A 23994-nucleotide genomic window follows, 5' to 3' on the forward strand; every position below is an offset into this window, starting at 1 on the left:
AGAAATGTAGTTTTCCAGTGCAAGTGTGAAGCCACCATATAGAAACTGGCAGATGTCTTGAACCTGAAGGCAATGGATAAACTGGCCATGTGATGGTTTCCATGTCATGTTGCGTGGCATGATGTACTGTGGAAGGCATCGTTTTCTTTATGCTCTTTTACAGTGCAGCTTCGGGTAATACCAATTTCACAAACTGTCTGCAAGGGCCCAGTGCTACAGAATCTGCCTCGTTTGCAGCGAGTTGCAATTCCAGTAGCAGTGCTAGGAGAGTTACCTTGCCTTTGTAAAATATCTACAAGGAACACTAAATTCAAAGGCCCCCCCTCCCAATTACAAAGTTCCGCAAGAGCTTCCCTAGCAATGTCAATGCTCAAGTGCTGAGTGAGGTGGTGGTATGGGTACAAGCATCCCACACTCAGTGGTGATGCAGTTAGAAAAGGCGCTACCCACCTGTAAAAAAGTTGAAACTGGCCCCTCCTATCTGTGGGCACTTGCAGTGCCCACAAACATCCTGTTCATTACCTGATTTACATTTTCATTGGGTTTCAGCACCTTTTTAGCAGTTGCATCAAAGCAGCATGTTGAAATTTCTTTTCCTCGCTAATTTGTGGAGCATTTTCTGCTGCAATGGCATAAACAGAAAGGCAATATGCGGTTCTGCAGCAACACTTCAGACTGTGATGCGACACACGGCAAGCACTTACCGCAAAGATGAGTAGGTTATTTAGAGGAAACAATGTGGTGGCTGGGTATGGCCTTAAAAAAAAGCTGCTTTGTAACACTGTTTTTCTATAGGGCCAACGAAGTTGTTACTCATTTATTCATATTAATTACTGATAAGGCGTATCGATGGGAATACTTTATTTGGCACGGAAGTCCTGGCCAACGTGGGTCTAATGTGACTCTGCTTGTAGGCCAAGGTGCAGACTTGTGGGCACAATCTTGAGCCAGTAGCCTGGAACGGGGAATAGGTGCCTGGGACCAGAGAATGCCGCGGCATGCAAGGTCGGCTGCTGCAGTCTCTCCACTAGTGTCAGTCATACAGAGGGTTGGATGCCATGAAAAGAGAAAAAGGTATGCAAGCTCAGAACAATAAAATGCAACTAATAAACCACTAAGAGAAACCCACAAACAAATACACAAAAATGGAATGCGTATCAGAGAAAAAAGATAAGGACATATCCCAACAGACTACAGCAGCAGCCCATGCACTCCTGTAGTGGCTTTGCATATGGACATTAGAAAGATCCTCAAAAAAAGGATAAAAGGAACATTGTTCAAGATGTGCCGAAGAAACCACACACAAAAAGAAGTATGTACAAGGCAGAGACCAAGAATAAATGAAAATAGTCAAGACAAACAACGAAAGGGTTTCTGAAAGGCTTCTGACGCTGGCACACAGGAGGTCACAAGGTCCATATGCTAAACCCAAAACCTTAAAGGGGCGGAGACATCAAATTTTTGGTGGTTGGAGTGTTCTTAATTTCAAACATTGCATACTCCCACCAGGCACATGATACGTGCTCCGCGATTCAAATATGCGCATTAAATATTGTGACGAAGAAGACGACGAACTGCGCAGTGGCGCGGGCAGGAGCGCTCGCGCTAGGCCGGCTGCCATTAAATCATCTCATTTCCATCGATCATCGTGTCTCTTTCTTCGGCTGGCCGCCACGTAACATTTGGTGTGAGGTGCTGGGGTCCCTTCATCGCCATCCTGGTCCCGGAGCTTCGGCGTCCTGCGCCTGCCGTGGTCGTCGGCCGTGTGTGCCTGGTCCGCACCGCCCGGCTGTGCCCAGCCCTCCAGACCTGAACCGACCTCGCCGCTTACCCCAGCCCCGTCCACCGCCCCGACCACAAGACACGACGAACTGACCACGTTGCCGCGACCGGAATGACCCGACCGACCCGAGACGCTGCCCACACGTGAGGACACCGCCCCCCTGCCTCTGCCGTTCGGTGCATCCCAGGACCTCGGCCGTCGGCTCCTGGCAACCTGCGGCCCGGATGCTTCGTGGACCGGGACTCATTCGCCGATCGTCTCATTCACCGTGGCGGCAAGCCCTTCACCTCCTTCTTCTGTATCCAACCATTTTACAAGCCCATCGTCATCTGCAGCATTTCATCTTCAGTGCCGATCTTCTCGTTCGTGATCGGGACGATCGCTCGGCGGCCCCGAGTAGTGTGACGAAGAAGACGACGAACTGCGCAGTGGCGCGGGCAGGAGCGCTCGCGCTAGGCCGGCTGCCATTAAATCATCTCATTTCCATCGATCATCGTGTCTCTTTCTTCGGCTGGCCGCCACGTAACAATATTATCGCATTATTTATACTGAGCGATTTCGGTTTCAGAGTGTTGGGGTGTGTTATGACGTCACTTCCAAGGAAGAGCAGCAACCCTGGTCATGTGAGCTCCAAAAGTAGTGACACAGGGACCACTGCATCATCTGCTCTAGTACACATGCTGTGCATACCAGGGCATTTCGAAATGCCGGCCAGTACTGCGATATGCTTTATTTTTAAGTAGTTCAAATTATAAGACAGATTTTAGAAATTACAATATAAATATGTTTCCACAAAATGCAGTGATGAAATGAAACATTTCACACAAATATTTTATTCCTCCTCATAATTTATCACATCCTAAAGCTTATTGAGCATCTCAATGAATGAGGGAAAATCATGTAGAACGGTACAATTTGAGCCATAACTGTGTTCAGGAAAAACATGACAGCTTGACTTTGTAAGCTGCCGAACGACAATCTTTCGGCTTTTCACTTCTCGACCTTTTGGCGAAGATCATAGCACCGAAGCGCGGCCTTACGGTAGAACATCCGCCTCGCATTCGGGGCGTGCTGTGTTCGATTCCCTGTGCTGCCGGGTACCCACTAGTTTTTTAATGGGTACAAGATTTCCCCCAGCATGGTGCTCGGCTCATCTAAGGTGAGATGCTTGGGAAAAGGGCCTTCGACCAAACCGCTGCCTCGACGGATCAGAGATAAGTTCCGTCGTCAAGCAACCCTAAATCCGCCTCATGCGATAAAGAGAATCTTTTCTTTTTAACCTGTCATGCACACCTGCCGATGCGTGTAAGCCAGCCACAATGGTGGCGAGCAAATACTGCTGCACTTTGCTTGAAGGGGGTTTGTGAGCGGAGAGTGCTACGGCACATTTCTCTTGAGGCTAGAAAAGTGAACGTTTTATGAACGTTATAGGTTTTGTAACTGGCACAAGGCGAGTTTTGGACTGTGGGTTTTATCCACGTGGAGTCGTTTTTGTGCCCGCATTTGAAGGGAATTTTGAGGCGCAAGCTATCCTTCCCACGCGGTGCACCTTTGGATAGCCGAGCACCAGGCCGGGGGACCGCCTGTTCCCATTGGATTAACCGGCTGGTGGACCGGAGGCCGCGGGAATCAAACCCACGACCTCCCGTAGCCGAGGCGAGCACTCAAGCATGAGGCCATGGCTGCGGTGGAGATGCTCTTCTTGTCAGAATTCAGACACTTAAAAGGCATATGACGTGATGTGGCATTGTTGAGGAACATAAAACACAAAAAATCGATGGACAGCAGCTTAAGCTACAACAAGAGTGAGAGCATTAACAAGATGACCTCTTCCACACTCCATTGTGACACCTCCAGCTGTGGAATGCCACCACAGGTGCAGCATTCTTGACGGGACATGGCCTGCTTAACTCTTGTGTATGGGTTTCACCACACTAGAATCCCTGGCCATAACGGACCCACAGATGCTGGAACATTTCAACTAGGAATCTGTGCAGGAATTTCAGCAGCTGTTTCCCTTCTCACAAGACGAGAAGTGCCTGATTGATCTGGACTCTTAGATTTGGAAGTTTGTTAAAATTATGCTCACAAGTTTTTGCTTTCTTTTAATGGTTCATAAGAGTGGTGGCCATATGTGCTGATATTACATGTGTTTTTGCAGAAGAAACAACTCTGAGAAAATTCTCGGAAATTTCTAAACGGAACACTCATGCTTTCAGGGGCTTTATACATTGCTCACTGTACTGCAAAAGAATATTTCAGGCTTTCAAGAAGGAACCCTTGAACAAGAGGGCTGACAAAGGTTGGTTTGCTCATCAGTGAGAAGCACTGCCTTTTGCGGCCTTTCCAATGAAGGCACACTGTGGCATCCCTTTCGATAGCAGCAATGCCACAGGACAAGCAACAAGCGATTTCCACAAAAAGTAACAGCTTTTTATCACCTTGTCATCACAGCTCAAACCGCAGAGAAACTAGCCTCTATTCCAGTAAAACGAGCTCGTGGGAGAGTTGGTTACTTGTCTTAGGCATAGTAGCAGTGAAAAAAAAACACACAAAAGAACTAGACACAGACATGCACAGACGCTGCACTGTGCGTGTCTCTCGGGGTCTAGTTCTTTTGTGTGTGTTTTTTGCCCTGCTACTATGCCTTAGCCTCTGTTTGTTTGTTTCTGCAATAGCCTACAAGGCTGATGAGGCCTGAGAGCAAGATTTACAGATCGATTTTGATGCCACACTAGATTGGCGTGGCACCTCGCATCAGTATACTGAAAGTGCATGAATTCTGCACATTACTATGACTATGGCTTATTCCGCAGAAAATACTTTTGAACGTAGCTGTGTCTATTCATATGCACCAGCCCAAATTTAATGAGGAGTGTGGCAACCTGAACAGAACCAACCAGTATATACAATGCTCACTTAATTGAAGACAAGAAAAAGACAGCTAAAACAGACAGGCTGCCATGCCTAATACTCGTTAGAAGCAAAAATATGTCATGCCAATGAGAACGGACCATGTACTGGACACTCACAGTATCGTTAAAACTCGCAGCAGACCCCTGCGCTAATTTCAGTCAGTCCTTTTCCCAGATTTGGCCACTTTCTTGATGGTATCCCTCATAATTACCCAATTTTTCCAGGTAAACGAAATTCCTCTGACAATTCTAGGTAGCTATACACGCTTTAAAACCATCACAGCCCTTTAAAGAAATACAGTAGAACCTTGCTGTTCTGTTCTTGGTTCGTGTAATCTGCAGTATCACGAAACAAAAAATTATGCATGTTGTGCTAAACAAATTCTGGATAACTTTTTGAAATGATTCCCTGGTATGCATGTGCATAATTTTGCCAAATTCTGACCATATGACGCATTCAGAGACCAATAGAAAATGCCAGCCAAGCTAGTCATCATTTTGGATGCTTTGCTCAAATGCACCTGAGGACTGCGGAGAAGACGCTGCTGCTGCTCTGCACAAAGGCAAGGAGACAAAGCATTTTAAGAGCAGCTGTGGCTCTTCCACAATGCACATGTGTAACGGGACAAAGTATCTGAAAACGCTAAGAAATAGTTGACGGACTGGACGTGCCATGAAACTTCAGCCCTATAGAAAAAGAAAATATAAAAACTTGCAAGCGCTAGAAAAGGAACTTTTCAAAACTTGTGCCAGCACATTCACAAAAGTTTTAATGGAGTGAAAGTGCCAATAAATGCCAGGGACTAGGAAATGGCACAAAACCTGGACATAGAGACCATCACGTGCAGACCCGCAAACAAATTTGCAGACGCTATCATGTCAGGATTTTGCATTCATTGAAAAGCAGTGTGCAATCACCTTGAAATCAGTGTGTGGCAGACTAGCTAGCAATTAAATTACTGTAATATAATTACAGTAATTAAAATATTTTTCTCTGTAATTTCTAAGGTAATTCATTACTTTTGTGGCCTGGTAATTTAGTAATGTAATGAACTACTTTCAAGCAGCAATTTCACAGAAAAGTAATTAATTACTAGTGACATTACTTTTGCTGCATACCGAGTCCATGCTTCTCCTCGTATCTGTCATGCTTTGGCCTCGCATTTGTGCAGATGAGCATATACAAAGCAAAGATGCAGTTTATGGGGGTTTAACGTCCGAAAGCAATCGACTCAGGATATGAGGGACGCCATAGTGAAGGGCTCCGGAAATTTTGACCACCTGGGGTTCTTTAACGCGCTTTGACATCGTACAGTACCTAGGCATATAGCATTTCACCTCCCCCGAAACGAGACTGCTGTGGCCGGGATCAAACCAGAGTCTTTTGGGTCAGCAGCCGAGTGCCATATAACCAATGAGCCACCGCGGCGACTCCCAAAGCAAGAATAAATTATGGAGAGCACTAGAGACTACTTCCATGCTTTGAAGGCGAAAAAAATTCACTTTTTAATTTATATTGTTTCCTTTATCTAGTGACACACCTGCTCATTAGCATAGTCATAGGGCAACAGATACATTAAATGAATCATTACTTGCCACTAAGCAACACAGTTTTGTGGCCCATGGGTTGCGTGATTGCCTCGCAATCTGATGGCCTTTGGTTCAATTCTCTGCACCCTCGGAAGAAATTTTTCTCTTTGCTGATGATGTCACGGGGGTTGTGGACCACTTTTCCTGGACATCGAAAACGACGCCGGGTATCGACATTAATGTGCCACTTAAGGCTTTTGCCTTTAAAGCGCACAACCAGTAATAGCCAGCACCCCAGGGAAGTGGCGCACGCGGACAAGTAGTGATGTGCGTGCAGGCATTAGCACTGCATTTGTGAAGAGTCTGCATATCAGTCACAGGACTGCTACGCATCTTCCTGCTCTGCATACGGTCTCACACACAAACGCACTGCATGGCCACCAGAAGAGCTACATGACCAAGGCATGCCATATGGCACCTTCACACAGATGCACTGCAAGTGCTTGAGCAATTTGACGTTGCCGCACTGACAAGAAGCCTCAACTGACGTCTAAGAAAGTTGGTCGTGAGTTTTCGGTTTTTTGTGGCCTCATTAGAGGCCCTATTCCTAACTCAAGGGCAACACAGGCAATGGCGTCCCAGCGACATGCAATCTATTTCCACAAACTTGCCTCCAGAACAAATCAATTGAACATCAGCAGAATTGGCAGCTTCTCTGCACCCCTGTGCACTTCTGGGATGATGCGTGGATAAGCAGTTAATGTACTCCCGATGTTTACGCGGATGACAAATTCTTCAAAATCAGGATGTTGGAACCATATGGTGGGTGAACGGCACAACAAAGTCGGAAAAAAGGCAAAACAAGCCATGAATGCTTACCAACTCGCCCAAATTTAAGCTTTACTCAGTGGAACCATATTACACATTGAATGATGTACTTTTGATTGAAAAGTGATATGAGAAATACCAGCAAAGTGGCTGTTCAAATTGACTAAAGAGGGGCAAAATTTCCAACGCCCATTTTCAAGCTAAATGGAAGTGCATACAAAAAACTAGAAATTTTGCACAAACTATGACTAATGCGCAATATTAGCATAAAAACTAAGAAGTAATTTTCATTGCTTAAGACAGGTAATATAATGCCATGTCATTACTTTTTGAGAGCAGTAATTTGTAATGTAATTTAATTACTGCTGTGAGATTTCTAAGAAAGAAATTAGTAATGAAATTTAATTACTTTTCAAAAGTAATTTTGCCATGTATGGTCTGTGGTCAGCGGCTGCCTAGGGAACTTGTCAGTCCTTAAGTTCTTACGCAAACGATGATACACCACCCAGTTTCCTACATGTGACAATGTTCATGAGAAAAAGGAATATTGTGACGAAGACGACAAAGCTGGCAGTGGTGCGGTACAGAGCACTCGCTACAGAGCACTCGGCCATTCCCTCCATGCAAATCATATCTCTGCAATCGTTGATCGCACCTCAGTCTTTGGCCGGCCACCACGTAACAATATTTATACATTATACACCATGCATCATTTGCATGGAGGGAATGGCCAAGAGCATTTTCCATTTGGTTTTCTTCACATTAAAGGAGTATAGGCACATAATGTGGTGGCATGTTTTCTTCCCTAAAATGATGTGGAAAATACTACTACGCATGAATCACCATGTAATATTTGCCCACGGCCACTAAATAATTTATAATTTATAATTTTTTCTGTCATGCTGTTTTGGTTTAAACAGCCGAACAATGGCTGCGACGTCAAAGAGTACTTTTGTGTCAAGTGAGGCATAGAAAAACGCCCATAAAATCTTCATCGTTATCATTTACTGCAGTGCTGAAGCCAGCCTTCACCAAAAGCGGAATGACAACTAATGTGGAAGCAGCGATTATATTGCAGTTTTTTCATGCCTCCCGTCATCTGTAGGCACACGGCGTCACAGTCCTCATTCGGCAGTCGAAACTGAGACCGAAGCAGCACGAGAAAGAAATGCGATTATAAATTATTTAGCGGTTATAGAATACCAGGTGGTAATCCATGTATAACGCCTTACGCATCATTACAAACAAAAAACACGCATCCAAAAGTTAGGTGCCTATACTCCTTTATTTCTTTAGACCCACCATTGTGCTCACTGAACTTGCTTTGCAGTTCATCTCCTGAGCGACTTAACGATAGCACTAGCGAATCACAGATTAGTAAGGTGTTCTCCATTACCTCTTATCCCCAACTGTTCCCAATCCAGGCCTCGGAATAGAGCAGGTATTCCTAAATACCTTTTGTTTACAGGAGGTATTTTGTTGCAGAGGAGGCATTGTGCAGACTCATTTTCTTGCATGATTGGTGTTATATTAGACACTGCAGTCCAAGACTTCTTCAGCACAGTTTGGTATTGACACTGTTGCTTCCATCATTGGCCAAACGCCATCCAATGAAAGTAACGCCTATATGGAAGCTGGACAGCTAAACCCGTACTGTTGGAAAAAACTGCATGTGTGCTAGACACTTGCTTGTTCATCCAAATACGGCCTAATAGAGCAGCTGGGACACAGGACCTGGCTTACATGCCTTCGAGGCTGCACTCGTAGCTATGTGATTAAAAGGTTTCGTCTGTGCATTATTAATAGAGCAGCTGGGACCAGGGACCTGGCCTATATGCCTTCAACTGCGCTAGTAGCCATGTGATTAAAATTTTTCACCTGCACATTCTTTGAAATGCCTCAAGGTATCATCTTTTACCAGATCAACGGATATACTCAGGCTGCTTTTAGTTTGGGCATATTGTTACGTGGCGACCAGCCGAATAATAAGCGGCGATGAACGATGGCAGTGAGACGATTTTAATGGCCGCTCGCCTATAGCGCGACCTTTCTGTTCCCACACCACTGCCAGCTTTGTCATTTTCGTGACACTACCCAGGGCTGCCGAGCGATAGTCCCGATAGTGAATAGAAGACGCCGACGAAGAGACGCGCTCAGTGGAGATGGGTTCAGAGGATGGTACAACAGAATTAGCATGAGGGGAAGTGCTGGCCGCCACGATGAAAGATATGTGTGAATGAATCCTGGTCCACGAAGCTTCCAGGTCACAGGTCGCCGAAGCCCTTGGACGCACCGAATGGCATGGGCAGGGGGGCGGCGTCCTCACGTGTGGGCGGCGTCTCGGGTCGCCGCAGCGTAGTCATGTCAACATGTCTTGTGGTTAGGGCGGGGGACGGGGCTGCGGTGAGCGGCGAGGTCGGTTCAGGTCTGGCGGGCTGGGGCACAGCCGGGCGGGGCAAACCAGGTGCACACGGCCGGCGGAGGACTCCGAAGCTAAAGGACCATGATGGGGATGATACCCCGCATCTCAACCAAATGTTACGTGGTGACCAGCCAAATAAGCGGCGATGAATGATGGCAGTGAGATGATTTTAATGGCCATTCGCCTATAACGCGACCTTTCCGTTCCCTCACCACTGCCAGCTTCGTGGTCTTAGTGACAATATTGCCGCTTTGCACATAGTTTTTACGCATTGCCACGAGGTAAGCCTTAACGAAGTTTTACTGTACCTGTGAGTACTATGGTTGCGGAATTTGATGCGTCTCAATGTGAAGTCTGAACCGATTCATACACCTCCTGCATTCATACACCCATGAGCTAACTATAAAATTGAAGTTCTGATCTATTGCTATGCGATGCATTCAGAACAGGTGCTGCCCTTGATGGTCTCACAGATAACTTTGACTACAATGGCAACACAGGCATCAATGGTTGCCTCCAAACTATAGACCTTATGCAAAATTGCTGCCATCTATCGGAGCTTCAGCGAACCGCCGACGCGACACCATGTTTAAGGGGCGAGTCTGTTGTGTTACTCCCGTCGCGCTAGCAACGTCTCTTTTGTGCTAGCTTATCGCGATATATTCTTGCATTCAGAGCAGAAATAAGATCTCACGCTCTAATATGATGGAAGAATGGACGATGGACTTGTCAGTGCTGCCGACATTTCCATTTGACTTCGTAGAGCAGTACTGCACTACTAAGACTTCTTCGGAACAGCAGCAGTAGCGCAGCTACAAGCTAATGACTGAGTCCTAGCGTCGGCAGACGCTCAAGACTAAGAAGAGCAACGGGTGAGTAAACTTTGTTACCCTTTTATGCATTTCATCAAACATCTTTAGTCGTTGCTGTACACTCTTGTTAAAAAGAGCGGTTTTTGCGGCATATGTGACGATCGTTGACCATCATGAACAGGCGAAAAAGCCTGCTTTGTTGATTCATAGCGTAAAACCTTGCCAGAAACGATAAGAACTAGTGGAAATGAACAGCTTCTGGCTCAATTTTTTTCCTGTTCTGTCGTGTGCAGTTCGTCGGCGATTACGCTGCTTCTTTTCAAGGGGGCAGGCAGCCGCTTTAATAGTCATATGTTCTCCGTTCTGTGTTCGTGCTGGCGGCGAAGCAGTAGGGGGAAAAGAATGAGTAGCAGTGTATCTGTCGTTTACTACTCCTTTTACATGGCTTCAGCGCTGTCTTGCGCTAGATTTCGGCAGATCGAGCCATTGCAACATCGTGGTGCCAATGCCGTGGTGGTATGCGCAGCAAAAATGCCTTGTTTATCCTTGCCTTTGACACAGTTTTCGTTATGGGGCACGCGTTCTTTGCAAGGTATTCGACACATTATGATACCATATGTTGCTTATGATGTGAGAGCGGAAATATTAGTTCATTTTTCGAAGCTCTGATTTAGCGCACAAATTGATGCCAGGCATGCATCATGTTTTTCTGGTTTTTAGCTTGCCATTGTGAATACCACGCTTTGAATTAACTGATAAAATTGCACGATCTGACTGACCTTTTAGTCAGTAATGAAGACATGCTTATTCATAAATGAAACCTGTATTCTTTTTTCACAGTGCAAGTGGTCCTGCCATTGCTGTGCAATGTGTTTGCAACAGGAGCAGGAAAAAAAACCAAGATTATATACTGTACAACTTGTACTTGCTGCAGACAGTCTCGTGGAGGGAGCACATTGCAGTTGTCCAGCTGGATCTTCAGGATAGTGCAGCCATTTGGTAGCTCTGCTGAAGCAGCTTGTGCGACTTAAACAGCTGGGCTACAAGGAGCCTCCTGTGGAGCTCGCACCAACAGAACTGCCGCAACAGTGGAGGAGACCAAGAAAGTCTATGGCACCTGAAGACATCATAAAAGTAGACTGGCGTCAGGTTGGCGAAGGGCAGCCGGCAGATCAAAAGCGACCCAAGCTTGAGTTTGGATATGAGATGCCGTCCATTGAAGAACAGACAGATGCTGCAGTGGAGCTGGCAGAAAGCATAAAAGGTACACAAGGCTGCTTTGCAGCCATTCTTGCACAAGCAGTTTCTTGTGAGCATGTTGAAACACAAGGTGGGCCAACTTTTGTTGGCTCAGCAAAATCCATTCATTTGCCCCTTTTGCCAACTGCATTTGACTGCTTAGTACCGTGGAGTGAGATTGTCACATCAGACATGCATCTGCTGGAAAATGCTGAACCGTACAGGTTTTGCCCTCTAGATCATGGCTGGTGTCCACCTGCAGAACTGGCAAACAACCAAATCATCCAGGTTGGGTATTTTCGGTTTTCAACATGTTGCTGTTGCATGCCATAATGTGAATTTGATGCTTATGATGGCTTTTTATTGTTGAAAATTAAGACTGTAGTTGAGCAATTCACCAGTTAATATTTTTGCAACCGTATGTTGTATCTCCAGGGATTGCAAATCAGTAATGCAGACGCTACAGCACTGGAAACGAACACCAGACAGCAAGTGGGGAGTTCCATCTGGAAAAAAGAAAGGCTGAACAGGCTGACAGCATCAAAGTTTGGTGCCATGTTAGCAAGGAAGGCTGCCTGGACAGAACGTGGTGTCGCAAATGTCATGAGGCCAAACACGTTCACAAACCAAATAGTGAGGTGAGCCCATTAAGATTGCAGGTGTACTTAGCATCTAAAATAAGAGTGTTTTGTACCGCTGAGTCTTGATCTTTGCCATTTCCTGGCTGTTAATTGCCAACCAATTTTGCCTTGGGCAGAAATTTTATTTGTACTGTCCTTAGCATTACCATCCAAACATAAATAGATAAGGCAATTGTAGCTTTTTTGAAATTAAAATGGGTGCAACCAGGAAGCAGTGGCTATTTAACCTCAAAGCGGGCTTTAGGTGAGAGTATACTTCAGGCCTTAAGGGCATCGTATCTTTTTGTGCTTGTTTACATGCACATTTGTGTGTATCCTAGCTGCTCTTGACCTTTAACCAGTTATAGAAAACTAATCAAGATTATTTGCCTTTACATCTCAACAGTTGTCTTTGAGAGATGTTAAAAACCCATGTGTTCTTTTGGCCCCTAGTCCTACCCAGTTAAAAAGTATTGCATATAAATTAGCTTATAGTCATGCAATTTTCTGCATTGTAGGCTATCTAAGCATGGTTTCATTACAATTTGGATTAGCTTCTGGAGCAATTGGAGAGTAAATGAAGGATGCATTTAATAAGAATTTTTTGAAAAAAAAATTTCATCCATGCAAGCCATGCAATTTTGTCCGCTCTTGAATATTTGCAGGTACGGAACGGCAAATGAGCCACGAGCTGTGCAGCGCTACATACAGTGCATGGAGCTTATCGGCCATAACCTCATTGTAAACACGTGCGGCCTCATGGTGCGTCCTGAATCTCCGTGGCTAGGTGCAACACCTGACCGCGTCGTACATGATCCCCAGGAAAACCCTCCCTATGGGCTCATTGAAGTGAAGTGCCCATGGAGCAAGAGGACCACTTCCCTTCACGAAGCAGTAGCATGTGAAGACTTCTGTGTTGAAATTGTAGACACTGTTCCATATCTAAAGCAATCAAGTACATATTACGAGCAAGTTATGGGGCAAATGTACTGCTCAAGGCTGCAATGGACACATTTCGTAGTTTTTGCACATGCCTGGATTGTAATTTGCAGAGTAGAGTATTCTGAGAGTGCCTGGATGGCAATGAAATCAAGGTTGGATGCTTTCTACTTCCAGCAGGCTGTGCCATATCTAAACGTGCTGGAAACAGTCCAGCAAAATTAGCTTTTTCCCTCAGTGCATCGTGTGGCAACTGCCTAGGTGTTCGCAAGGAAACATACACAGAAGTAATTTTTAACTTAGTTGTGTTCCAGGCTAGTTACTGCAGGGCATTTTTTAGCTGAGGTGCCAGGAGTTCACAGAAAGGCACATTGCATAATCATGCATCATGAGTCAAGCTAAGTTCGCTGTACGAAAAAAGCATCTCCCACACCGTGCCAATTAACCATTTTGTGCCACCTGCAGTTGACTTAGCTATGCAAACTTCCCTATCTTATCCACCCTCTGCTTCGCTTTCCTTCTCATGGAATCCATCCTGTTACCATAAAGGAGCACAGGTCGACCTACTGTCTCATTTTCCTTTCCATGCCTTGCTACATTGTCAATTTTACTTCAACCTTTTTCTTTCGCCTCCAAGTTTCAGCCTGTACATGTGCACTAGAAAGCTGAAGGTTATATACCTTCCTTCCAAGTGATACTGGTAGACTATTTTTTTTTTCGAAATGCACTCCACCCAGTTGTTATCCTCCTAGTTCTTTCATGGCCTCTGTCTCCAGCGTCTACCTTCCCTACCACTTCCAATGGTTTGCTGCCTATGATAAACTGTCATTCTCTTTCTAAAGCATTGAACATTATTCTAGTTTTCTACCTACTAATTTTTGCCTGTCTAGGTCCTCAATCATGCCCTCATTTCATAGTCATTGCATAACACCCAAGACCAGACATATCGGACACACTTCGGTCTTAAAACTGTACACATGTTTATTTGCGATCATTAACAAAAGTTTCCAGGGCGCTATCTTTGCATCTAGGCTACGTGGTGGACTAGTTGCAGCACATTCAGCACGAAAGCTGCAAAAGTGTCTGCAAAACTACACATGCGCTAAAGGTTTGATTTGCTGGAAATGTTGCATGATGAGCATTGAAGAGTCCAAATATAAGTGCTGTGGCTCGGTTACTGCAGAGATGAGCAATAAATTCTCGCTTCATTGTTACTGTTTTTCGTTATTTGCCACAGCTCAGTTATGCGATATAAATCCGAACACAGAAAATATTCATCCTTTGTAGGAAGCACAATGCGAGTTAGTTTTGGTATTTATTTACACTTAAAACAGCATTCAGAAGTACCTTCAGACAGGATTAATGAGCACCAATTACAGCGGCTTCATCAGAGGTTTTTAAAAGTTTGTCAGAAGAGCAAACACTATCCAAACTTGATTAAAAAGTGCTGCAATAGTTATGGGGATCCTCCTATCCAATATATGAAAGCTTTTTATCCTCTGAATGCGCCTCTCAACGTGGATACGTAGCGATGCTATCGCTTCTGTGACTGCAACCTGCTCCTCGGTGAACTGGCCATTAGTCAGAACTGGTGGCATGTTCAGGTGTACTCCTATGGGCTCCAGGAGGTTCTTAATTGTAAACCCTTTATCTGCCATAACGACATCCCCCTTATCAAATGGCAAGGAGAGAAATCCACTTCTCTTTACAAGCTCCTTGTCCGAGACGCATCCTGTGACTAGTGGCGAAATAAATGTCAGTGTACCATCTGGGGTAACACCAATCAAGCCTTTAAATGTGTTGCTTGATTTGTAGTTAGAATAAGTTTTCTGACTGCAACACTAAAGAGCTTGGTACTTCACACTTGATTTCTGTGGCATCTATGATTATTCGAGTCTTGGGGTACTTCAGCTTAAATTCTTCACGCATGTAGTGGTCAACCACTTTTCTCGATGCCCATAAAGGCATGTCTCCTAGCCGCATGAACAAAAAGTTGATCCACTTGTTAATTATGCGGCTCACTGTGCTCTGGTGGATGTTGAAACGGTGGCCGATGTCCTTCTGAAACAATCCGTCTCAAGGTGACAAGAACTAAAAATAACTCGTTCTCAGTGCTCAGAATAGCAGGACGTCCAACTTCTCTTTTTTGGTTGCATATGCTATCGTCGTGCTTCATGGTACTGACCTTCAAATAATACAGCAACTTATGGAACACATCGTACAAGGGCAAGCCGGTATAAAATTGAAAGTCATCACTGCCTTTGAATTTTTCAACTGAAAACTGTGCTAAGGAAGCCTCCAGGTAGGCACAGTGCTTTTGGAGAACAGCAATTCTTCTCTCCGATGCTGCATTTTTTTTCTTTGGCTTCCTGCAGTTCTTGACGGAGTTGAAGAATTTCAATCTTTTTTTCATTGTCAATGTCGTGGATCAGGAGTGGCGCAGGCATCATCCAATGAAGACTGCTCAGAGTCTGTCCCAGTTTCTAATATTGAAGACAAGGTCGGAGATTGAACTGAAAGAACAGAAACATTATTTTGCTTGGCTGGGGCTCAACGAGGTTTTGGTGGCTTCCTTTTCTTCTGAGGCTTCTTGGACGCAAAAACTGATGGCACTGCATTGTCATGCAGTATTCTACGTCCACTGGCAACATTCTTTAAGAAGTCCTTTTATGCAAAATGTTGCGAACACACACGAGCTGTCCTAATGTTAAACGGCGGCTCTCTTTTGATGGCCACAAACCATATTTGCGAAGTCCGCTGTCGTTGGGAAGGCAGTGAAATGATACCTGAAAGAACACAGATGTCATGAGTGGGGACTTGTCATGCACGAGATTTTTTTTGCATGTGTTGCAGAAGACCAAACATTACATGCCAGCAGCAATTCAGTGAACTAATAACTGTACCCAGCATCGTGAGTATTTATGCCCAAAATAAAGTCTCAAGACACGCGTGCATTCAGCCTTGTTTCTCCTGCTGGTCGCAGCAGCAAACCTCGCAGATACTGCTAAGCGCGGTAAGTCTCTCTACAAAGGATAGCACTGTGGGTAGTCGCAAATGGTTGACAGTTTTAATCTCTACCGCGACGACTCATTTTCGATGGCGCGCCGTGGAGGTGAAACGAAAAACCGACCTTATATCTGTGATATAGATTGCAGGAAGCAAATCCGGCGTGGTTCAAATTAATCCTAAACTCCCCTACGAGGTAGCACATAATTCCCAGGAAAAATTCTTCTCGCACTGGTTTGAGAAAAAGTAAACAACGCGACGATCCTCAGTGCATCGATGGCAGTCATGCGAACTTGCGCTAGCCGAGTGCTGCTCGCCGGTTAAGGCAGTCGCGTCCATCTACACCTGAGTTTAGTCCTTTTGCGAAGCATGTTCTTCAGACGCATTTCAGTAGCTGAACCCCGGTCATATAGTCGATATCAGATTCATTGATGTATCAAATGCGCGAAGTGATAAAAATTTCACACTTGCTTTTAAGCGAACAGCTTAGCGCATTTTAAAGTGCCGCAACTTATTTTATTCAGACCTAGGTATAAAAATTGCTACACATGCTCGACAGCATGCATGATGGAATATAAAGTAAGCGCAATAAGCAAATCAAAGGAAGCTTTCATTCAATGCTCTTGCAGACACTCCTCTGTATGTGAAAATGCTCTGCGAAATCCGTCTACAGACCAATGTAACACAGCATGAGCGAAATATTTCATTTGCGTCGACACCGAACACAATTTTCAATCTTTTGAAACAGGCTTAATTAGATACCATTGTAGAATTTAAGTACGTCGTTTATCGAAAGTGTGCCTACTGCACGAGAGCCGCGCGACAACAAATTGACGCAAGGTAACGAGAAAAAGAATGCAGAAATGGATATAGCTTCATGCTTACCTTTTCTCCCTCAGCATCCTTATTTCCACTTTGTGTACAGCACGGAACGCAGCAGTATGTCGGCATTATCGGCGACAACGAGCGCGGGCCACACAACTTTCTACCGTGACGCCTCCGCTGCTCTGTTCAGCTACCCTTAAACATGGCGGAAACGCACGCGACGGCCACTAGATGGCAGCACTTTTGCATAAGGTCTATAGCTCTCCACCATTCATGGCATGTTTTCCGCGGCTGTACTGTCTTTTTCCACAATGGCCCACTCATAACTCACCTAAGTTCTGACTGCGGGGCCAATCCAGCAAACAAGCCTTACGCAGTGCTGTTCGGATGGACCTTATGGCCATGCCACTGCTCTAATTACACCACACCACTTTCGCTCGGCCCCATGGCGACATTCCTAACAGAGGTGGGGGAAGGAGCAAGTTGGAGCAGCACCATGAAAGCCAAATGTACAACAAGGACGTAGTGCAGTGGCCTCGCTCAAAGCTCTTGCCCTGAGCTCAAACAGCACAGGTACTTCTGGTTGAGCTTACAACTTTGTCATGCCTGTGCTGACAGCTCACCAGCCACACGCATCGAAACAAATTTTTAATTACACATGCCAACAATGCCACATCTATTAAGATATGGAAGATGATGTTAAGCCATCTATGTTCTAACCGACCCAAAATTCTTACCACTGCCAAGTAGATGACCTGGATTCTCTACGGCAATACATCCAGCTCATTACTGTTCACAGCTATGGTAAATTGTCATTTTGACCTCTCAGATTTTCTCATCAAGAGGCACAAGGGCAATTGGTTAACTGTCTGGTTCTTGGGACCAAGTGCCATTAAGCAATCACTACAAGCTCTGGGCAAACATTCCCTGAAAGGGCGACCAAAAATTTTGCACCAAAGTTGAAAATTATACTGTTTGAAAGGGCACTACTTTTTTTTTTACCTCAAAGGCCCACAAGGGAGTATTAAGTGAGGGTTGGGCTGACATGTATTAAAACCTCCTGCCACAGAATTTTTCAGAAAAGGCAAACTGAAGAGCTAAACTATTCATCTACATCCTTGAGGTTGTTTTGCTCCCCTAATTCCTACTGCACTAGAAGCCGTGTGTTGGTGCCTGAATCTGAATGCCGCACACCCATATGCATGCAGCACACATCCTTTACCAGCATAGCACCACGTAAGATCATGTCAATGCCTCATTTGGGGACAAGGGGTGCAAGCACACAGAACAGTAGGAACGAAACGCAAACACTAATGTAGTGTGAGTCACTCCTGTGCTGTCTTTTGGGCTGCATGTCTCAAGATGAAGAACAACCCTCTCCCCATTTTCCTCAAAAAGTGAAACTACCGCAAACATCTACTCCTAAATTGTGAAAACAAAACGACAAACATGAAATGTTTCGTCCTTGTCTTTCCATGTATTCTTCAATTATCGGAACTATTTCCTCGTTCAGCTACCTGTCCTACCTACATTCATCTGTGGCTTCTCGCCTCTTGCCACTGCTTGCCTCTAGGGGCGCAAACATTCCCAGTTTCAGAGCAGCAGGCCCACTTTCAAAATTGTAATTTGCTAGATCCGTGACAGCCTGGTTTCTTTGTTCACTATACAGGCAGGCTTTGTTCATTTCAGGTCCGCAGGTGAAAGCTGTTGTCTTAGTAGTGAATGTTCCCACGTTTCCCTTTTGTTTCTTCTTTCTATATAATGGCTAGGACAAAAACTGTCACCCGCCCAATGCAAAGGAAATAACCACATAATCAGAAGGTCTCTTCCATTTGGCTGCACTTTCTGCACTAGTTCAAGAAGTGCAGCACGAGTTCTAGGCTGGCTTGCACTCGCCGAAATGGAAGCGCAGCTGCGATGCAGCAATATGGCAGTGTCCATGTGTAGGGCGAGGAAGCGGAGAAGGTATGGCACTAGTTATTTAATGAAATGACAATTCTCAATTGAAAGGTGAATGGTTTATGGGGGTTTAACGTCCCAAAGTGACTCAGGCTATGAGGGACGCGGGGCCCGTGTACTGTGCGATGTCAGTGCACGTTAAGGGAGCATAGAGACCTAATTTTGGTGGCATATTTTCTTCTTTATAATGACGTAGTAGACACTACAATGCATGAATCATCATGTGGTAATCGCCTACGACCACTAAATAATTTATAATCGAGTTTTTCTGTCATGCTGTTTCAGCTTCAACAGCCAAATGAAAGCTGTGATGTCAAAGAGAGGTTTTAGGTCATTAGAGGCATAGAAAAACTGCGATATATTTGCTGCTTTATCGTTTAAGTTTACTGCACTGCTGAAGCCAGCCTTCCTCAAGAGGAGGAATGACAACAAATGGAGAAGCACCAATTGCAGTTTTTCACGCCTCACATGACCTACAACCTTTCTTTAAGGTCACAGTCATCGTTCAGCTGTTGAAACTGAACCAGCACGAGAAAAATTGTTATAAATTATTTAGCACCCGTAGGAGCATACCACGTGGTAATCCGTGTATAATAATGCCTTACACCTCATTACAAAAAAGATTGGTTTGGTTTATGCGGGTTTAACGTCCCAAAGCCACTCAGGCTATGAGGAACACTGTAGTGAAGGGCTCCGGAAATTTCGACCACCTGGGGTTCTTTAACATGCATTGACATCGCCCAGTACACGGGCCTCTAGAATTTCGCCTCCATCAAAATTCGACCCCCAAGGCCGGGATCGAACCCATGTCCTTCGGGTCAGCAGCCGAGCCCCATAACCAGAGCCACCGCAGTGGCGTCATTACATTAAAATGAAGAAACCACGCACCCAAAAGTTAGGTGTCTATGCTCCCTTAAAGGACACCAGGTGGTCAAAATTTCCGGAGCCCTTCACAACGACGCCCCTCATAGCCTGAGTCGCTTTAGGACGTTAAACCCCCATAAACCATAACCTTACAGCAAATAACTGTCATCATTTCATTAAATAACACGTGCCATACCTTCTCTGCTTCTTCGACCTACACATGGAGGAGGTGACTGTTCGAGGTGTCATAATGAAAACCTAAGCGGTCAAATCGAGTCGCATGGGCAGCATTTCAGTGCCAATTCGTAAGTCGCCTGTGTGTATGCATGCCATAATTTTTTTCTTCTGTGAAACGACGATTTCATAGAGCAGGTTCATGGTAAGACTTCTTTGCGATTTGCCACTTCAAAATTCTCCCAAGTGTTTCAGGATTTTGGCGGTCGTTGGTGTCAGCGGCATGCAGTTGGCTGCAATTTCGTGATGACCGCAAGGCTATCAGATAATTGGGCCTGCACTCGACCATTCGTTTTGGAAGCGGCCAGTGCCAAGCTGCATTTGAGCTGTCTGAACTGATGCTGCACACTGCCAGCACCACCGCAGAACTTCACAGAACTAGTGCAGAGAGTGCAGCCAAATCCAAGAAACCTATCATGACCACAATCTTAAAGTGGTAGTTTGGGCTTGTTGGTATAGCATATTAGAAGACAGCACAGCACAACGGGACAAAGAAAAGGAGCACACAGGACAAGCGCTTATCCTGTGTGCTCCTTTTCTCTGTCCCATTGTGCTGTACTATGTCTTCTTCTAATATCACCACAATGACCTGTCACACACTGCAACAGTGCCTTGCGAGCTTTATGCACCTCACAAGTTTCCAAACAGTCAAAGGACATCAAGCACATTGTCCACAATGTTCATCTCTTTAAGGCCTCTTTACAGCATCAGCTGTAAAAAGGGCCTTACGATTAGAGGCCTTAAAAGGAAGCTTGCTTTTCCAGTTTCCCCATGTGCTGCATGCTAGTTGGCCACCTGGGTTCAAACACTTCCCCATGCAAAACCGATGTTCGATGCAGGTGGCACAGCACTCATTTCAAAATTCTCACAGAATGTGGAGGGCTCACCTTGTGGTGCCTTAGAGCCTTTCCTGCTTCAGCATTTTAACATCCCATTTGTTCAGCCTCTGCGCCAGCAAGTGAACGCCGGACTTGAAGCAGGAATCAGGAAGGCCCGTGCATACGAGAAAACTGCCTGCCAGTTTTTCAAGTGTTGTTTTCTGAAATAAATATGAATTTAAAAGAACATGTTTCACTCCGCAGACACCAAAGTGTAATCGCTTATCTCGCTGCAATTTTTGCACCTGTTTTAGAAAGCGAATTGTAACAGCAGCACACAACTGCAAGTGCAGTTAAGTCAACACTCTACAGAGTTTCCCAGAAGCGGGGCCACAAAAAATCGGGCCGCGCATAAAACTCATCGCACAAACTGTTAGCTCAATGGACTGTTGACAAGTTTCCGCCTTTTTTCAGGAGCACGCAAAGGCTGGTAATTATGCATTTTACATAACTGAGTTACGTTACGCTGGGTTAACAAAAGATATAAAATCATGCTCAGCGCATGCTCTTTTCTGTTGAACTGCAGAGAGCTTTTGAGCAGAACTTACGGTAAAACAGATGAGTTTTTCCTTCCGGGCATTGGGGTCCACTGCCAGGCAAGTGGGCTCAGTGCTAGTCCTGGGTTATCTGCTAACAAAATATTCGTGCGAAAGGAAGTTGACAACGGAATGCCGAGTGTCACATAATGGGCACGATGACACCGTGGTGCATGTCAAAAGATAGAATAAATTACTCACGTGCAACACAATAGCGCGCTCTTTCCGCCGACCGGCCATAGTGCTAAAGCAATGCTCGGCTCGGCTCAAACTAGGACACCCTAGCTCAAACCACAAAGAAAATTGCCAGATGTGACGTCTTTTCTTGAAACCGGATTCGACACCATGGGTTGAAATAACGCTTGCGTTATTTCGGTTGCAGCAGTCACTGCAGATGACTCCAAGTGCCAGTAGCCATGGACAGAACCAGTAAGCTCTCCGAAGTCATATCGCAATTATGACTGAAAAAAACTCGTGGTAATGAGAACTGCCACAGGTGAGACCGGTTTTATTCTGCGATGTTGAAAACTTTTTAACCGTACATACCCGCAAACAGTCAGCACATAAAATTTGAACATTTCAACATGCGTAGCACGTAGGCTGTATGCCGGAAATGATGCCGTAAGGCTGCAATGAAGAATGACTCCACTTTCTGAAATGTTTGAAAATTCGTCTTGTTCCAGGCCTCAAATCCGCTATCACTGCCAAACCGTTCCAGTCGCAAACGTCTTGCTAAGCCTGATTACCAGAAGATTTTACGGCGACAAAAAATTGATGGAATGCTTGTCTGGTTTCTACACTGCTTGCTTCCTTACATATCCAGAGGTAGAGATACATTACTTTAATGGTCTAAAGCAAATGCCTAAAATGAAGCAAACATTAGAGGAGGGATGCCTTAGTTTAAGAAGGTGTTTCTCATTTATTTTGCGGAGATATAATAGCAAGGAAACTTGGAATCGAACTGGACACATGAACATCTGAGCACTTGTGCAAACTTCGCACGAAGCAGGCGGTAATTTACTCGAAATGATTTTTTTTTGCTTTTTTTTGTCACCACAGTCTATGGCGCCTCATCTAAAAAGTCCTGTGAGTCTGGTGCACAGCTTAAGCGAGCAGGCTAAGATGACGACGAAGTGCTGCTGTAGCTTGTCAGTGCTCTGACCTCTTTTTTAATGGCCGGCGGCAGATCGCCGACATGCATGCGTGCGTCTATGACCGCCATCGGACACATCGTCTTCACTGTCGGAGAAAAGTCTAGTACGTTCATATTGGTCAGCACCTCTTCGTGCACTTCAGAAGTCTCCTCTATACCAAATTCCATCCGCTGCTCGACCCTTGCGTTGCATTTCAGGCCTTGACCACCGAAGATAAACACCTTGTCGTCAACCACGCAGCAGCCCGGGAACCTCCTGGCCGACGGCCCTGACCGCTGCAGCATCACTACGCTCCAGCAGGACTTCTCAGGGCTGTACTTGTGCATGATGCGAAAGTATCGGTCCCGCTCGACGTCTGTACCTCCAAATATATACAGCTCTCCATTGTAGACGAAGGTTGAGTGATCTTCGCGCCCTTCAGGCGGAAAGCCATCGACGCCGGGGCGCACCCATGTCGAGGTGGCCGTGTCCAGAAACACCAGAGAGCTGCCGTAGACTGTGCCTCGGACAGCGAGCTCAGTGGTTCCGCCCCACACGTACATACGTGCCCCAATTGCTGACGCTGAATGGTACCTGGTGTTCTCCGGTAACTCTCCATTGGTTGGCACAGTGTGTCACTGCATGGTCTCCAGGTCAAGGAAATCAATGTCACGCAAGGAACGGCCGTAGACAGGACAACCACCATAGAGGTAGACTCAACTACCCACCAAGCAAGCCTTCTGGCCGCATCGCAATTCTGGCCATTGGCCAGACACGTGAAGACGATTCCATGCCATTGTTCTGGTGTCGAAGCGATAAACAACGCTGCCTACTTCGATGCAGTCCTGGGCGCTCCAGAGGTAGGCGCTATCTCCATAGGCAACAACTGTATGGCCATAGTGATTATGCCAGGGCCTTCCGTCCGGGAGCGCCTGCGTCTGCAGCAGGCCCCAGTGGTAGGACGCAGGGTTGAAGACGTAGACTTCGATGGATTTCCGCGCCATGCAGTACATGTCCGCGTGATGGAGGTCGAAAAAGTAGGTTTTGCCGTTAATGGGGACAACCGAGTGGTTTGCGCCTTCTGGCACGCCTTCCAGCCGCACCGTCCACATCTTCGCCACTGAAAATTCCTTCCGGGAAAGATGCATAGCCTTCTTTTCGGCCGTGGAACGCAGGAGCACGTGCGGGATTATTCTTCTTCACCTAAATATGGCACATACCCATGCAGAAGGATTGGCCAAGGTACTGTACAGTGGAGAATACCAATGAAGCATTTGCGCGGCGAAAAAAAACAAAAAAGACGTAAGGCGGCGACGTAGAAGCCTGAGTCAAATAAAAATTAAAATAAGTTACAGAAATATGAATTACCAGGAATATAATTAAGCATTATTGGACATATCCCTATCGGAAAACACTGTCGTGCTGCAACCATACAGAAAACAATATTTTGTGCTTAGCAGGCGCACTTTTG

The 23994-nt window shown here is 45.5% G+C and overlaps 1 protein-coding gene and 1 pseudogene across 3 annotated transcripts; both read right to left on the reverse strand.

The window, feature by feature from the left end:
* Window positions 1-839: 839 nt before the first annotated feature.
* Window positions 840-23957, reverse strand: LOC144121942 (kelch domain-containing protein 3-like). 3 transcript variants are annotated; one of them, XM_077655410.1, is made up of 4 exons: window positions 21592-23957; window positions 21403-21481; window positions 20864-21015; window positions 840-1027 (listed from the first exon to the last, which is right to left on the reverse strand). In XM_077655410.1, the coding sequence occupies exon 1, from the start codon at window positions 23084-23086 to the stop codon at window positions 22508-22510; it is 579 nt and encodes a 192-aa protein (XP_077511536.1). In that variant the 5' UTR covers window positions 23087-23957; the 3' UTR covers window positions 840-1027; window positions 20864-21015; window positions 21403-21481; window positions 21592-22507. The 3 variants fall into 3 exon arrangements, with proteins under 3 accessions (XP_077511536.1, XP_077511537.1, XP_077511535.1); XM_077655411.1 differs by having other exon boundaries at window positions 21403-21484; XM_077655409.1 differs by having other exon boundaries at window positions 21403-23957.
* On the reverse strand, window positions 11229-15297 carry LOC144121941 (uncharacterized; annotated as a pseudogene).
* Window positions 23958-23994: the final 37 nt, after the last annotated feature.

Source organism: Amblyomma americanum, chromosome 2 (assembly GCF_052857255.1).
Source record: "Amblyomma americanum isolate KBUSLIRL-KWMA chromosome 2, ASM5285725v1, whole genome shotgun sequence".
Classification (NCBI taxonomy): Eukaryota; Metazoa; Arthropoda; class Arachnida; order Ixodida; family Ixodidae; genus Amblyomma; species Amblyomma americanum.